This window comes from Jaculus jaculus, chromosome 1, assembly GCF_020740685.1.
Source record: "Jaculus jaculus isolate mJacJac1 chromosome 1, mJacJac1.mat.Y.cur, whole genome shotgun sequence".
Lineage (NCBI taxonomy): Eukaryota > Metazoa > Chordata > Mammalia > Rodentia > Dipodidae > Jaculus > Jaculus jaculus.
Window position 1 is genome coordinate 17,556,501 of NC_059102.1, and position 17,170 is coordinate 17,573,670.

General features: G+C 41.4%; 1 protein-coding gene across 2 annotated transcripts; it reads right to left on the reverse strand.

Moving 5' to 3' along the window:
• Positions 1–745: 745 nt before the first annotated feature.
• Positions 746–16,672, reverse strand: LOC101603890 (pancreatic triacylglycerol lipase). 2 transcript variants are annotated; one of them, XM_004659308.2, is made up of 12 exons: positions 16,627–16,672; positions 15,308–15,462; positions 13,799–13,921; positions 11,337–11,471; positions 9,167–9,278; positions 8,185–8,304; positions 7,975–8,094; positions 7,143–7,261; positions 5,511–5,640; positions 4,053–4,161; positions 3,079–3,243; positions 746–809 (listed from the first exon to the last, which is right to left on the reverse strand). In XM_004659308.2, the coding sequence occupies exons 1-12, from the start codon at positions 16,670–16,672 to the stop codon at positions 746–748; spliced, it is 1,398 nt and encodes a 465-aa protein (XP_004659365.2). The 2 variants fall into 2 exon arrangements, with proteins under 2 accessions (XP_004659365.2, XP_012804426.1); XM_012948972.2 differs by having other exon boundaries at positions 15,293–15,462.
• Positions 16,673–17,170: the final 498 nt, after the last annotated feature.

Sequence of the window (17,170 nt, forward strand, 5' to 3'; positions counted from 1 at the left end):
GGAGACTGTGGAGAGGCAGGGGTCTGGGAGAACCAGAAGAAGACCAGCAGGGAAGGTCCGATGTGTCTCAGCCTACCTGCTTTACCATCATGCCCTGAGATGTCTGACTAGGAGCAGACACAAAACCTAAAGATGATGGGAAAAAGCACCCAAGGTTTGGGTTTTTCTCATGGACCCACCAAGAGCTGGTTCTTTGGGCCTATAATTCAGCCTTCAGGGGTCAGGCTGGCATCAGTAATAGTAATAATGGGTACAGCGACATATCATGTAAGCCATAGTTCCTCAGCTCAAATGCTACAGTACATGTAGCAAAATTTAACAGTTGTGGGGGGGGGGCGGCTGGAGAGATGGCTTAGTGGTTAAGTGCTTGCTTGTGAAGCCTAAGGACCCCAGTGTGAGGTTCGATTCCCCAGGACCCATGTAAGCCAGATGAACAAGGGGGCGCACATCTGGAGTTCAGCTACAGTGCTGGAGGCCCTGGTGCATCCATTCTCTCTCTCTCTCTCTCTCTCTCTCTCTCTTTCTCTTTCTCTCTCTCTGCCTCTTTCTCTCTGTCTGTCATTCTCAAATAAATAAAACTTTTTAAAAATTAACTGCTGTTTATGGTTCTTCACAGCAACTGCATGTTTGAGGTCTCATCATCTTATTCAGAAGCTCCTTTGTAAATAACGACAGAGTCAGAATGTGTTGCTTCATTAGTAGATTTTATTATACTCAGATCCAGTGTCCGTATGTCAGCAGCCTCCTAACATGGGCTGAGGGTGAGAAGCACATCCTCTCTCACGGTTTCTTGACTACAGAAGTTGAACCTGGGAGAGAAAACACAAAAGGTCACCTCCTCATGGCACATACCTGGACTCCAGTGTCCTCATGCAGATCCATCTTTCTGACCCACAGTCTAAGAAGGGAGCATGGGTCAGTCAGTGGGTACAGTGAGAAAGAAAGGCTGCTATTTAAATGAGTGAATTACTTTCCCTGTGTCAAAACACGGTTGTAAAAATAGCATAGTCAAGGAGCTGTCAGCCAAAGCCCAAAGCACAAGAAAAGCTCCTTTTCCATTTATTAGTTTGAGATGATGATTGACTGATGGACTGAGGCTGTGGGAAGCAAAGCCTTGGAAAATGAGAGATTTTTGTACCCAAGAATGTGTTTGGCTTCCATGAACTTTCCAAAGTAATCATATCATTTTATATTTCCATTAGCAAGCAGTGCATGAGAGACCACGATTCCTGTTTTCTTCAACAATTCTTTGTATTGTTAACCTTGTTACATTTAGCCATTTAAATGGATTTATGTGGCATAATTTGCACATTGCTAATAAGTAATAGCATGATGTATTTTATCCTTTTACTTTGTGAAACATACTTCTGCCTTTATGTTCAAACTGCATTTCAAGTAGGCATAATGCATTTGGATAGTGTTATTAAAAATATGATGTGAGGGCTGGAGAAATGGCTTAGTGGTTAAGCACTTGCCTATGAAGCCTAAGGACCCCAGTTCGAGGCTGGATTCCCCAGGACCCACGTTAACCAGATGCACAAAGGGGCTCATGCTTCTGGAGTTCGGTTGCAGTGGCTAGAGGCCCTGGCATGTCCATTCTCTCTCTATCTGCCTCTTTCTCTCTCTGTCTGTTTCTCTCTCTCAAATAAAATAAATGAAAAAAATTAAAAATCTGATGTGATAATTTGTAACCTTATAATTTTGGTGTTTAAACCATTTTCCTATAATACCATTATTGATAAAATTGGGTCTAAGCCCATTATCTTTATACTTGTTCTCTTTTTGTCTCTTCTTCATTCCCTTTGCCTTTTTATGATCTCTTGTATTATTTTTATTTCATTTTATATCTTTTATTATAGTTCTGTCTCATTATCATAGTGGTTACTTTAAAATTAATACCGTATTTTCATAACTTATTAATTATACCTGCAAAGTATATTACACGGATTCACATATGACACAAACACCTTTCTACAGAACATTTCTAATTCTCCTCTCCTAGTCTTCCTGCCATTATGATAGTCTTCACTCACACACATAATATATTATCTGCTCATTGTCATTTGTCTACTGACCAATGTCCTTATTTGCTACTCTAGCAGTTGTGGTCTATGGCAATTCTGATTGGATTCTACTTTGTTGAGTTCTTTCTTCCATATAGATTTTGTTTTGTTTTGTTTTCTGGTTTTTCGAGGTAGGGTCTCACTCTAGCTCAGGCTGACCTGGAATTCACTGTGTCGTCTCAGGGTGGCCTCGAACTCATGGTGATCCTCCTACCTCTGCCTCCTGAGTGCTGGGATTAAAGGCGTGCGCCATCACACCCAGCTCTTCCATATAGGTTTTATTGTCTTGCTGTTTTGTGAGAACCACTGAGTTAGTGTCAGATATTTGGGATTTTTCTCTTATTAGCTTCTGTAGAATTTTATATGTCTAGAAATCCTGTTGAGTTTGTTGCAGGATGTAGTTAAGTTGTGTAGATGTGCATTTATTTGTGTGTATTTGTGTGGAGGCCAGAGGTCAACATCAGTGTCCTCCCCAGTCCATCATTAGTTATTTTTTTAAGACAAGGTGTCTCACTGGTCCTGGAGCTCACTGACTCAGTTATACTAGCCAGCCCTCAAGACTTACAGAGCCACTTTCCCTGAGCCCCAGGGTTAGGATTACAGGCCCATGTCATCATGGCCACTGGGGAGCCAGCTCAGATCCCCATATTTGAGTAGTGAGAACTTGATCTGCGGACCTATCTCCCCAGCTCCAAAATAGAATATTTCTCTTCCTCAGTAAATTAAATGAGCACCTGACAACCTAACTGGCAATTTGGTGAATCCAAGAAGTTTGTAGAAGGAGTCCACCACAGTCACACACCTAGCCAAAGCTTATCTACCAAAGGAAACACTCTTCTTCACAAATCTAGCAGAGTTTTATTCCTAACCTCTGGACCTTCTGCTAAAGGCAGAAAAAGGACTAGAAAGCAAATGTGACTGGGGCATGGAGAACCACTCTAGGAGGTGTAACCTAAAAGCAAGTTTTAATGGAAATAGAATTATGAACACCCCTGACTCTTCTGGTGTTACTTACACTCTTCCATCGCTTCTTTCCACTGAGATTCTGGATGCTCCCACTCTGGGTAGGGATGGGTTGATCACATTGTTGTACCAAATAAATTTAACCTTCTGCACATCTCCAACATCTATATCAGAGTCAAACTCGTTGGAGTGAGTACTTCCTGGCTGCAGAGAACCCCTGGGGAGTAAGATGTCCACAAAAATGTGAGTGAACTTATATAAGCATACCCCAAACTACCCATGCATGTAAAACATACACCTACATAAACATACAAAAATTAACCACACAGGGGTGGAGAGATGGCTTAGCAGTTAAGGCGTGTGCCTGCAAAGCCAAAGGACTTTGCTTTGATTCCCCAGAACCCACGTAAGCCAGATGCACAAGGTGGTGCATGCGTCTGGAGTTCATTTGCAGTGGCTGGAGGCCCTGGCAAGCCCATTTTTTTCTCTCTCTCAAACAAGCAAATAAGTAAAACTTTAAAAAAATTACTATACATATGAATAAAGCACCTAAATATTTATATATGCATCCATATATACATTTCTAAAACAAGCTGAAGCAAAGATTATTGATAAATCCTATCCAATATCTGAAATAAATTCACACATATCTGAACCCAGTGGTAGGCTGTGTTATCATTTACTGATAGTATTCTAGTCATTATCACTTTAATATAATTGAAATATGCTTTATTCACAAATTTCCCCTAAGTTTAATCTATGATAATATTTTATAAAATATTTTCTCCATTGTTTCAATTGTTATAAATAGGATAACAGTCAACAAGGTAAACATTAATGACTTCCTTGGAATTGGTAAGAGAAAAAAATTAGAAATATCATTCTGAAATATATTTAGGCACAGGGGTTAAAGAATTGCATTCTGCTTAACTATGTGTGAAAGAACTTGACTCTCATATAATAAGGCAAAAACAAATGCATATGTATACATTCACAGCATTCTAACACTTAAGCATATTTACTCACTTGAAAATTTCATACTGCTTAGAGTTTCCTCTGTTTCCAAACAATGAAACAAGAATGTGTCCTGTAACCTTCTGTCCAGACAGCGTGGCACTTACTTGATACCTCCAACCTACACAAGAGGCAAGTTTGCAAAACATCAGCTTTGAGAGCATCGACCTGGGAGTAGTTGAATATCCACACCTCTAGGATGTTGAGTGATTTATGTGGAGGCCAGAGGTCAATGGTTGGTGTCTTCCCCAGCCATTACTATTCCTCCACTGAAATAGTCACCGCTTTCCCTTTAATTGTTCAGGGTCATTGGGAAATAAGCATATGTGGAATCTTTCCAAAACTAGTATTTTTTTTTTCAAGTCAAGAGCTTAGGAAAATATTTTGCTTTAAAATTTTTTTACCCTAATCACTTATTGAATGTTCCAAGAACTTTATGTCAAAAGGTAGTAGAAAGTAAAATGTGTCACTTTTATCAGTTTGCCCAATTTTCTCCCATCATCAAACTTTTGGTTCCTATCATCCTTTTATCTAAATATTCTTTATTTGTGGGCCTGGAGAGCTGGTGAGCCATCTTGCAAAGCTTGCCAGTCTGGTTTCAATGCCCCACCACCCACCCAGGAGCATGTGCCTGGAGTTCATTTGCAACGGCAAGGGACTCTAATGTGTGTACATAAATTAATTAATTAATTAAAGCTTAAAAATAATCTACATTTACTTTGCAATTCTAACTCAGCTTCCACCACTCAAGGACATGTATTAAGGTAATACTTGCTTTGGTACTAGTTTAATGTATAGTTTTTGTCATTGAGCACTCATTTAGCCTAAACTGGGGATGGGATAAAATTTGTCATTCGATTTTTACAAGGCTGTTGACTCTAGTGACTCCAATCCAACTGGTTTTCTTTCTCTCTTACCTGGAAAATAAGCCTGGAGCCTGGCATTCCCCACCATCCCCACTTGTAATTCAAGCCCCCATGGAGTCATCAGTCTAAATGTCTAATTCTAAATATCTCCTAAATCTGTCAGTTCTCCCCTCTCCCACACCCCGACTTCCACCAGCCCTGCCACCTCTCCTGCAGATTACTTTTTCTGCTGGTACACAGACTTGGAATTCTGCTCAATGACTCTCTTGACTGAATAGGAGGCCAGAGCAGAAGGAGCCCTTGAATCGGCATTAGAATCAAATGTGAAGAAGGTTATTTTTATCTCATTTCTAGTCTAGACCCCACACTGCTCCGCAGTTCAGACTACATGGCACTGAGTATTTTCCACACTGGGGACAGTTAAGACTTTTGTATGGAAAAGCAATTTTATGCACTATCAATGATCATGATAACATATATGGTATGACAATTTTATGATTAGGGGTATAGCCCAATGGCAGAGCACTTGTCTGGCATTTCTAAGACCCTGGGTTTGATAACCAGCACCCGCCCCCAACTGAAAGTTATCAAAATAGAAGCTTACGTGAAAAGTTAGTCTTATCGCCAGTGTTTAGATAAAATCTCTGGCCCACTCCACTTGTTTTTCTAGAATACCTATCAGCATAATGACCCATCTGTGGGCATCCACCACTTGGGCAGGGGAAGCACTTGTTCTGGTGAAAAAAAGAAATTATTAGTGAGGATGTTCTGTCTTTTAATAGTGCACCATCGTGTCCTACGTGTTGTTATGGTTGAGAGCCAATGCTGTCTATGCTAATGGTAATAGGGGTATTTCATAGCTCCCAGTGAAAGCTAACAATGAATCTCATTATTCCAAGGCATAAATCGTCAGCTTCATTGTTAGGAAACACATGAAAATAAAAATCACAAAGTGGGGTACTTTGCAAATAAGTATTTATGTTTTATCCTTTGCCTCTTTATGTATAGTATACATGCATGTCTGCATATTCATACATGTACTGGTACACATGTATGTGTACATGTGTGTACACATGTGTGGAAGCCAGAATCTCTCTTCCACATTACATTACCTTTTAATCAGGAGTTCTTTTCATTTGGCATTGGTTAAATTTTTTTATTAAAAAAATCGATAGTAGGGCTGGAGAGATGGCTTAGTGGTTAAGCGCTTGCCTGTGAAGCCTAAGGACCCTGGTTCAAGGCTTGGTTCCCCAGATCCCACGTTAGCCAGATGCACAAGGGGGCGCACGCGTCTGGAGTTCGTTTGCAGAGGCTGGAAGCCCTGGCACGCCCATTCTCTCTCTCTCCCTCTACCTGTCTTTCTCTCTGTGTCTGTCGCTCTCAAATAAATAAATTAAAAAAAAATTTTTAAAAAATCGATAGTAAAAAGTCAATTTTGCTGGGCATGGTGGCATGCGCCTACAATCCCTGCACTTGGGACACAGGGGTAGGAATATCACTGTGAGTTTGAAGCCACCCTGAGAGTACAGAGTGAGTTCCAGGACAGCCTGGGACAGAGTGAGACCCTGCCTCAGAAAAAGAAAAAAACCAAAAAAAGTCAATTTTACAAAAAAAAAAAAAAAAAAAAAAAAAACCAAGACAATAATAATGCTATGCTCAATACTACATATAAGAATTCAATTTGGGAATCAAAGAATATGAAAACTCAAAAAATGGTAATAATGAGATTATAAAAATATGTGTATGTCCATAATTTTATAGTTTTAAAAATCAGCAATTCATGAAAATCTTCCATGATCATTGGCATCCTCTAGACATGGCTGTCAGATTGTCATCAAGTACTCTTTCACTTGTTTAAGATTATTTTTTCTAAAACTAGTTTGAACATTTACCTGATGCAGAAAGAAATAATAGAGAGAAAATGAGATGAAAGTCATTTCCATTTACAGGCCCTTTACTATAAATTCTTCTAATGATTTTTTGTTGTTGGTACTAGAACACATATGGAATGTGACAGACATGAACCGATCAACATTCACTGAATGGCGTCCTGACAATGAACCACACCAGTCAAGAGAAGTGGCAAGTCCGGAACTCAAATGGAGGCTAAAACCAGAGCCTGTAGTTCCGTGTGTGCTTTGCAGGCAGGGAGCTTTGCATTTGATCCTCGGCAATAAGAAAGGAGAAGAAAAAATAAAGCAAAACAAAATCCAAAGAGAAGATGGAGTCTACTTACTGCCGCAAAAACACTATAAGAAGCGCAGGAGAATCCGGCGAAGCCCGTGGGGTTGACAATACTGTCGGAATAATACTTGTAGCTCCTCAAGTGATTACAGGCAGCAAAGTTCCGGGTACCTGAGACATCACGCAGATCAGTGACAGGCCTTAGTTTTATAAGTAAAAATTATAATGGGGATACACAGTTGTTAGATGGATTCCTCTAGTTTGAATGAACTATGGAAGGTCGCAAAATTATTTGTGAAGTGCATTTATGAGCTGAGATGTAATCAGAAATTAAGCACTGCTTAAAAGTATTGTTAATCTTGGGGCTGGAGAGTTGGCTTAGTGGTTAAGGCATTTGCCTGCAAAGCCTAAGGACCTCGGTTCGATTCCCCAGGACACATGTAAGCCAGATGCACAAGGGGTGCATATGTCTGGAGTTCGTTTGCAGTGCCCTAAGGCCCTGGCATACCCATTCTCTTTCTCTCTGTCTCTCTGCCTCTTTCTCTATCTCAAATAAATAACCAAAAAAGTTTTTTTCTTAAAAAAAAAAAGTATTGTTAATGTCATTTAAGTGAAATGGAAAAGTAACTGGGGGAAATGTTCATCTATTGAGACGTGTGTGTGTGTGGCAATATAGCCCCTGAATTAGGCCCCTTCAAAATTTGATTGTCAAAGTTTCCTCATGCGTACTTGTCACAACAAGAATCTGTGTGTCAAGGATACAATGAAAAGTCCTTTGCTGCATAAAATGGGAGAGCTGAACATTTCCAGAGTAACAAGCAAGTTTAGCACCACCAAGCACAGCCTTTGACCAGTGAAAATCTCTGTACACATAGTGGATATACCTTCCCAGATCCCGTCCACGTCAACAATCTGGGAGAGAATATTCTTCTGACATCCGGGCATTTCTACACCTCCATTAGGAAAGAAATCCATGTGGCCCACTGTTTGGCTCATTCCAAATCCTGAAGAATTTTAAAACAGAGAGAAAGCTTATATCACTGCATAGATCAAGACACCATGAAATAAACAGAGAGCTGAACTGTGGAGCTCACCTAAGTTAGGGACGATGGGGGCCGCATCTGTGTGGATGGCATCCACGAACTGAGCATCACTGGGGTCCAGTCGGACTACCTCGGGTGTGTTCTGAAAGTAAGGTTCAGCTGGATCCAGTCCTGGAGCAGACAGGATGTGTCGTTAATGCTGTTGCCTTTGTAACATTACAACCTTTCATCACAGCTATGGGCTGTGGTCCTGAGTTGTGCGTGGAGGCAGACGGAGGAGGTCCTCCAGCCCTTATCACCCCATGAAGGGGAATCTGCTTGCTTCTGATTCACCATTTGCTTGAAAGTAAATGTTCCCCCAAAATCATAGAATTCACCTCTACTTATGGACCCTCAACTCCTGGGGGGATCTTGGTCACTAGCAGTGGTTACCAGAAAACAAGCTGATCCCGGGAGACTAAAGGCTCTTGAGGTGGAGAATTTCCTCTAGACTAACCTCCCAGGAGAGAAAAGGCCTTAGCCTTCTGTCATTGAATCCAGAGAGGGCCAGCCATGGCAGCCGGCAGAACAAGCTGTGGTCAACAACGATCAATCACAGCAAAGAATGTTCTGGAAGAATTTTTTTTCAACAAATTAACAAAAATTCCAGATAAAGCCATCGATTCAAATGCAAACAGTTTTCCCAAAGTATGTAAAAAGCAAACTGTTCGATTAGCTTAGACAACTGGAAGATCAAAGAGGAAAGTGCCATTTCCTATGCCTCAAACCCAGGATAGCGGCGTCTTCCTCATGAAATTGCCTACCTGGCATGCAACATGTGAACCACTGGCCCAGTGCAGCCAACCAGCCGGTCTAAGTTTGCAGGCTGTTATTTTAAATCTAATTACAGAACTGGTAGCCCAGGGAAGCCTGGCCATCTTGTCCTTTCCTCCCAACTCTGGGATGCCAAAATTTCTCTCCCATGTCTCCTCCTGGACTTCACAGAGGATAGACACATGCAGTCTAACCCTGCAGCTTTGACTATCAGACAAACCTGTGATACGTCCAATGGCCCCGTTTGTCCTCTTTCCAGCCTCCCCAGCAATATGGGAGCCCAGGCTGTGGCCAATGAGGTGGACATTGGCAGGTGAGTATCCAAGTTGAGACTGTTGGAAAGAAAAATCTCTTCAAAATATTTTCCAGTAGTAAAGAATTTCAGATAGGCACAAAGGGGGTACTTCCAAATTTGATTTTTAAGAAGATATACTGTCCCCTCAAAGAAATTAATGCTCATCCTTCCATTTCACAGTTACAATGAAGAAATGGCAATAGGGTTAACTGTTAAATTAGTGGATATGGAATTCTATAGTGTCCTGTTACTACGCAGAGAGAACCCATGAAGGACATGATCATTGTTATCCAGAGATGATGAAGCAAGTGTCTGGATTAGAAAACTGTGAAACAATTATTCGGGTGCATGCAAGAGCCACATTTCGTAATGTTTTGGTCACAGTAAGGCTAGCTGTTGTCATTGTACTTCTCCTCAGCCATGTACATAAAAAAGGGGAGTGGCTCAGTTGGTAAACTACTTGGTATGCAAGCCTGAGGGTCTGAATTCAGATCCCTAACACCCACATAAAAGCTGGGTTTTAGTGCCGGGCATGGTGGCGCACACCTTTAATCCCAGCACTTGGGAGGCAGAGGTAGGAGGATCGCCGTGAGTTCGAGGCCACCCTGAGACCAGATAGTGAATTCCAGGTCAGCCTGGGCTACAGTGAGATCCTACCTTCAAAATAAATAAATAAATAAATAAGATTCTGGCTTAGGCACCATGTGCCTATAACTCCAGAGCTAGGGAGGAAGAGACAGAAGGATCCCTGGATCAGGCCCAGCTGAATCGGTGAATTCCAAGTTGAATGACAGACCCTGTCTCAAAGAATTACAGCACAGAACAATAGAGGAAGAAACAATTGTGACCTCTGCCCTTCATGTGCATGTGCATACACCCACACAAATATGTACACACACACACACACAAGTCAATAAATGAAAACAAAAACTAGTGTAGGGATGGAGAGATGGCTCAGCAGTTAAATGCACTTGCTAGCAAAGCCTGGTGGCCCAGGTTCAATTCCCCAGTACCCACATAAAGCCAGATGCAAAAATTGATGCATGTATCTGAAGTTCGTTCACTTGCAGTGGCAAGAGGTGCCGGCATGCCCATGCTCATTGTCTCTCTATATATACCTCCTCTCTCTCTTTTTCAAGTAAATAGATAAATAATATTTTTTTAATTACTATAATCTTGTGGCTAATATTGTCCTATCAAATTGGCAATAATTGGCAAAATTAAAACAAATCCTGGGGGCTGGAGAGATGGCTTAGCAATTAAGCACTTGCCTGTGAAGCCTAGGACCCCGGTTCGAGGCTTGATTCCCCAGGACCCACATTAGCCAGATGCACAAGGGGGCACACGCGTCTGGAGTTCATTTGCAGTGGCTGGAAGCCCTGGTGCGCCAATTCTCTCTTCTATCTGCATCTTTCTCTCTCTGTCTGTTGCTCCCGAATAAATAAATAAAAACAAACAAACAAACAAAACCCCCAAATCCTGACAGGTTGATGCTGTGGCAGAATAGTATTAGAGAGCTTGTCTAGTACAGGCACGGCCTTAGATTCCATCTCCAGAACTAAAAAGTAATAAAAATCAAAACACTGGGAGAATTTAGGAGCTACTATCTACCTAGTTGCTTGAGTAAGTTCGTTTAATTAAAAATGCAGAGCCAGGCATGGAAGCTCATGCCTTTAACCCTAGCACCCAGGAGGCTAAGATAAGAGGATCCCCATGAGTTCAAAGCTTGCCTTGACTACAAAGTAATAGCTTGGGCTAGAATGAGACTGTGGATCAAAAAGAAAAAAGACTGTTTTTTAATTAAATAAATTATTGATAAAGTCTTGCCAGTGTCTCTTGTTTGCTGCAAATGAATGCTTGTCTGGCTTTACATGGGTACTGGGGAATTGAATCCCCATCAATGGGATTTGTGAGCATGCACCTTTGACCACTGAGTCATTTTCCCAGGGCCCCTTTATTTCACTTTTTTCAACCACAATAGTGTTTTCTTGACAAACATATATCTTTATCAATTGTCATTCCTACAGGTTATGTCATGGGAAGAGAATTTAGACAGCAACATGTGTGGTCTTTTCTGTAAGCCAGGAGTGCTTACCTGAAGGGTGTTCACCAAATATGCCACCTCTGCCCCCACCACCCGGACATTCTGGGTGGCCTGGGTGTACGTGGTGCGGGAGCCACCTTTCCAGTCCACACAGATGCAGTTCACACTCTCCACCTGGAACATTTTCTGATGGGGGAGGCACAGTCAGTAGGCAAATGATGCAAGACCTTTGTTCATTACTGATTCACACATTTGAAGATTGGCTAAATTCTATCCCTGACCTGCATAATATCATGCCAAAGCTATCATTAAAACTATCTAGTGGGCTAGAGAGATGGCTTAGCAGTTAAGGTGCTTGCCTTTGAAGCCTAAGGACACATGTTGGACTCTCCAAATCCCACATAAGCCAGATACTCAAAGGTGAGGCAAGTGCAAGGTTGCACATGCCCACTAGGTGGCGCATGCATTAGATTTCTGTGGCTGAGGCCCTGGCACACCAATTCTCTCTCTGTCTCTCTTGTGCTTTCTCTAAAAATTAAAAAAAAAAAACTATCTAGTTTGTAATGAGGATGGAATCCCCCTTAAGTTTAACATGGGCTCCAGAACAGAGGTGTGGCCATTGTGGGAATTAGATTCTTGGTATTCCTGTGCCACAGATGCATAAACATTTGAATCAGAGAAAATGCAGGAGACAGTGGGTCATCTGACTACATCATCCTACATACCACCTAACTACACTGTTCCTTGCTAGAACATGTGAGGACATTGCCTGTTTCTTTCACTGCTGTATTCTTAGTGTCTCAGACACTTCCTGGAACACAGGGGATGCTCAACTTAAAAAATTACTGAATTTATTAATGGCTATGTTAGGACTCATGGAATGTCTAAAGTTTTGGGGTGAACATATTTTATTACATATCATTAAAGGTAGTTCACATAAAAGCGTACTCTACCAGGTATCAATGGAAACTGAGCTTGGCAGGGCTCAATTAAAGTTTCACAAAGAATAGTTCTAGCAGGAATTATTTGTTTAAATATGAGTTTATATATATGTATATATTCCTGCATTTTTCTAACACAAATTTAGAGTGCTGAAGAAATCATCCCCAACTCTTTCCTTTAACAGAAGGAAAATTCCAAAGAATGGAATGGATTGTCTTGAGTAAGAACAGGTGATTACACTGTAGCTGCTCTTGGACGGCAGCCTGCACAGCCTGCCCACCGGACAGAGCACTCCTAACAGCCTCGACTTAGAGTCCACCTTGGCCATTGTCATTGGTAGAGAGGATAGAGCCAGGCCCGCAACCAGGGATCTTCACACTGGGTTTATCCACTCATTTCCACATCGCACAGCAAAGCCAAATAAGAGAGGCAGGATGCAGTGTTTTGGGATGTTAGAAATAAATTCTATACTTAGTTCTAAAAATTCTGTATTCCATTTGGGCTGAGTCACACATATTTCTTCATTGCTGTTGAGCAATATATTACTACCTTTCCTACACAAGATATTCGTTAAACTTAAAGCATGTTGGAAGACAAGCCACACTTCACTGATCTTCCTGAGCTTGTGAAGTGAGCAGACTCTGGGCTGCCCATCTGTCCTCAAGATCAGCCCACACTCTCTGACTCAGTTCTGCCCTTTACCAGAGTCAAAGATAAATCTGCTAGGCATGGTGGGACACACCTTTAATCCCAGCACTTAGGAGGCACAGGTAGGAGGATCGCTGTGAGTTCAAGGCCAGACTGAGACTACATAGTGAATTCCAGGTCAGCCTGGGCTAGACAAGACCCTTCCTTGAAAAACAAAAAACCAACCAAACAAAAAAAGATAAACCAAAACCAATGGATTTAGAAAAGCTTTGGTGTCATTTCCCCAACACGCATGATGACGTGATTACAGCCTTGTACCACAGCAGCCAGAGCATACTGAAGAAAACATGAACAAATATACAAATAAACAACTTGATAATACTATTCCTTAAGCCCTAGCAGTTAGTAGGAAAATGTATTCTACTTGATTTCTATCCTTTAAATCTTGGTGATCACCAGGAACACAGCCAAAGGCAAATTAGACAAAATAAGATCACTTCTGTAGAAACAACAGAAGCTGGAAATGAAACCCCTCATGGAGTTCCTTGACGTTGCTAAGAGAGGACACCCAGAAAAAGTTGAGTGAATTCTTAGCTCCTCACATGGAAATTCAAAGCTCGAGAACAAAGGGTGTATGATTCACTAGGATGTCCCTGTATATACAGCAGCTTTTGTTGCTAAAATCTTGCAATGTCTCTGCATTAGCCATTAAATATCCCTGTCAGGAGCCACCAAGTGCTGGCCAACCTCATTGTTCTGACCATCATGGTGTCTTTGCACCTGCCACCACCTCCTCCATCTCCCCTGAGAGTCCCAGCCTCAGCAGGGCTCCAGCGAGCATTTGTCTTCCTTGGTTGGGGCAAGTACCCTAGTGGTTGCTAAGTCCTAAGATTATCTTCTCCTAGGACAGTACTAGTTCTCACCTTGCACATATCAGACAGCCAGTTTTCTTCTCCCTTGTCAATGAATCCATGGATAATAAAACGGGTCTTTCTATTGGTTTTGAAATTGGAATTCCTGATGGTTGCTGCATCTGCAGTGATTTGCTGTTTGGGAAAGAAAAGTGTTATAGGTCAAGTTTCGTATAGTATCTTCTAGAACCATTTACACCTGGAGGGAGGTAATAGGCAAAAACTACTTGGGTTTAGGATCCTTGAAAATCCTTCTCCCTATATAGGCAAGCTAGGCCCAGTCATCCCAAGTGCTATTTTCCAGTTGTAGTCATCCAGTTCCGACAATATGTCTTCTACAATATTTGTCATTAAGATCATGTCTCCTTCAGTGGAAGTCTTTGAATATATATATATATATATATATATATATATATATATATATATATATATATATAATCTGTCTATATAATATTGTACTGTAGATATAATATATATATGCACATACATATGTATATATGCACAAGACTCCTCCAGGTGTGATGGAGTTATCTCCCAATAAATCCAGCATAAGGTGAAAATATTGTAAGTGGTTTCTTCCCCTTCTCCTTCAGATCTCATTTGGCCCAGATAACCTCAAGTTCACTATATAACCAAAGATGGCCTTGAACTCTTGATCCTCTTGTCTCTACCACTCAAGTGCTAGAATTATAGATGTGTACCACCACTCCTGGTTTGAAAGTATTGTAGGTTGAGAATGCACTGCAAACACCTTAAACTATCCTATCATTGTTTAGCTACAAAGATACAGCACACTGTAGGACCGTCACTTGTTCCACTTGTGCTTGGTGGATGATGGGAGATTGTGTCTCTACGTTACTGCCTACTGAGATGAAGGTTCAAGCATATTGCTAGTCCAGAATGGATAGATATTCAAAATCCTACAGACATATGTATATGTCCATATATATATCCATATCCATATATGTATAACACTTTCCAACCAAATATTGTTGTAGAGCCTTCTTACATGGAGACCTGTGAATATAAGTGCTGTATTGCATTTAAAAATAATACACAAATCTAAAATAAGATATATATTATACACATGTATATATTATATGAATGTGTGTGTATATATTTTATCCCCATATGTGTGTGATATGTTTAATATGTGTGATATATTTAAGTGAGTAGGAAAAGAATAAGATGGAGTGAGTGGCCTTTTATAATAAGTTTTTAAAAGGAGTACCTAACCTGCCAGGTATGGTGGCATATATCTTTAATCCCAGCAATCAGGAGGCAAAGGTAAGAGGATCACTGTGAGTTTGAGGCCAGCCTAAGACCAAATAGTGAATTCCAGGTCAGCGTGAGCTAGAGCGAGATTCTACATAAAAAAAGTACTCAATCTACCTTAAAAGTATACAAAGATACAGTACAGTTTATCTGTCTGATTAATTCTTTTTCGAAGACTTAAAGATTCAGGGTACTGATGACATGAAGTAGGTAGAAGGAAGTCCTAAAAACAATGAGTACTCTTACTTGGTAGTTGCTTGGGTTCTCGTTGGTGTACAGGAGAAAGCGGGCGTTGATCTGGGAGGGGCTCCAGGGAAGGGCTTTCAGGGGTCTTTCTATAGTTCCTGACCATGGGGCATCATCACTGAAGCAGCCAATACGGTCGTAGCACACTTCTCTTCCTGAAATCACCCACAAGCATTCCAAGGATACTAGTTCAACCAGACTGCTCTCTTCAATGTTCTCTCACCCCAAACATGAGTTGAATTTTATCTTTTGGCAGATTTTCTTTCTCTTGTTTCCCAAACACCCTCTTATTCATGCTCCCAAAGCAGCCTCCAAGGACACCTCTGTTGTAGACCGACTGCAGCTTCTCACTTCTACCTCAGGGGCCACATCACTCCCCACTTATCCCTTCTCAGCAAGAGCTGGGTCTCATTTTAATTTCTCAACCCAGGTATCACCCATAGCCCCTGGTGCCCAGGAACGGAACTGCCCCACATCTGAAGTCTTAGCCAGCATGGGATATGCAGAGGTATACAATTCCTAGTAGCTATAATCTCGATTTGTACTTTGGGTGGAGAAGCTAAGTTTCATGCAAGGGACAAACTTCCTGTCTCTACACTGGGCTGATCATGTAGGTGCCTGAATTATGTCTGAGAACTATCCTGGATTCCTGTGAAAAAGGGACTCTCTCAAACAAGCAAATAAAACATCCATGTTCGGACACGGCTAGAGGCTGGATGTTACTACATGAAGGGACAACTCAAAGGAAGGATGCTTAAGCAACACTATGCCCAGATTAATGGTGATGTAAGAGTAGCAGCTGCTATGGGGACTGTATTTCTCTACTTTTACTGTATGCTGGACAAAATGGTGTATTTATCTTACCTAAGCCTCACAGTCATCCCATGAGAGGGCTCACTGAAGCTCTGAGGGGTTAAGGGTTTTGCTCAGAGTCATAAAGCTATGTGTGATGAAACCAGAGTTCAAAAACATCCCTAGATCCAAACCAGAGCTGTTAGGTTTAGAAAAGTTCAAGTTAAATTTAAAATTCAGTTAAGTAATACATTTATAATATAAGGCAGGATATCTGTGTTTTATCTGAATTCTTCCTTATTTGAAAACGAATTGAACCAGGCATTGGAGATTTTATTTGGCAAGCCCCTCTCAAAGCACTGGTACTTTTAGCCCTGCATTGAACTAATTTATTCAGAGAACTGCTTAATCCTGAATTTCCCTCGACCTGTCCTCAGTCACGGCTCAAATCCAGCTGTCACAGCCTTCTGTTAAGGGCTGCGCAGTGGCTCGCCCACATCTCTCTCCTCGTACATGTCTCTTCTTACCGGCTACTGCTGCCAACAGCAGTGAGAGTGGCCACAGCAGCAGCATCTGCATGAAGATAGAAACATGGCTGAGTCGGGTGAACTGAAGTTTGAAAAGACCAGGCTGGAGAAATGGCTTAGTGGCAAACCTCTTGCCTGTGAAGCCAAAGGACCCAGGTTTGATTCCCCAGTTCCCATGTAAGCCAGATGCACAAGGTGGAGCATGCATCTGGAGTTTGTCTGCAGTGGCTGGAGGCCTTAGTGCACCCATTCTCTCCCTCTCTCTCTCTCTCTCTCTCTGCCTCTTTCACAAAATAAGTACAGAAAGAAAGAGGAAGAAAGGAAAGAGAGAAGAAAGAAAGATAGAAAGGAAGGAAGGAAGGAAGAAAGAGAGAGAAGAAGGAAGGAAGGAAGGAAGGAAGAAAGAAAGAAAGAAAGAAAGAAAGAAAGAAAGAAAGAAAGAAAGAAAGAAAGAGAGAGAGAGAGAAAGTCTGTCACCATCCAAGTTCACTCAGACCATTAGGAGAGAGTGGGTGAAGTCTAACAAAGTAGTTTGGAACTCGTG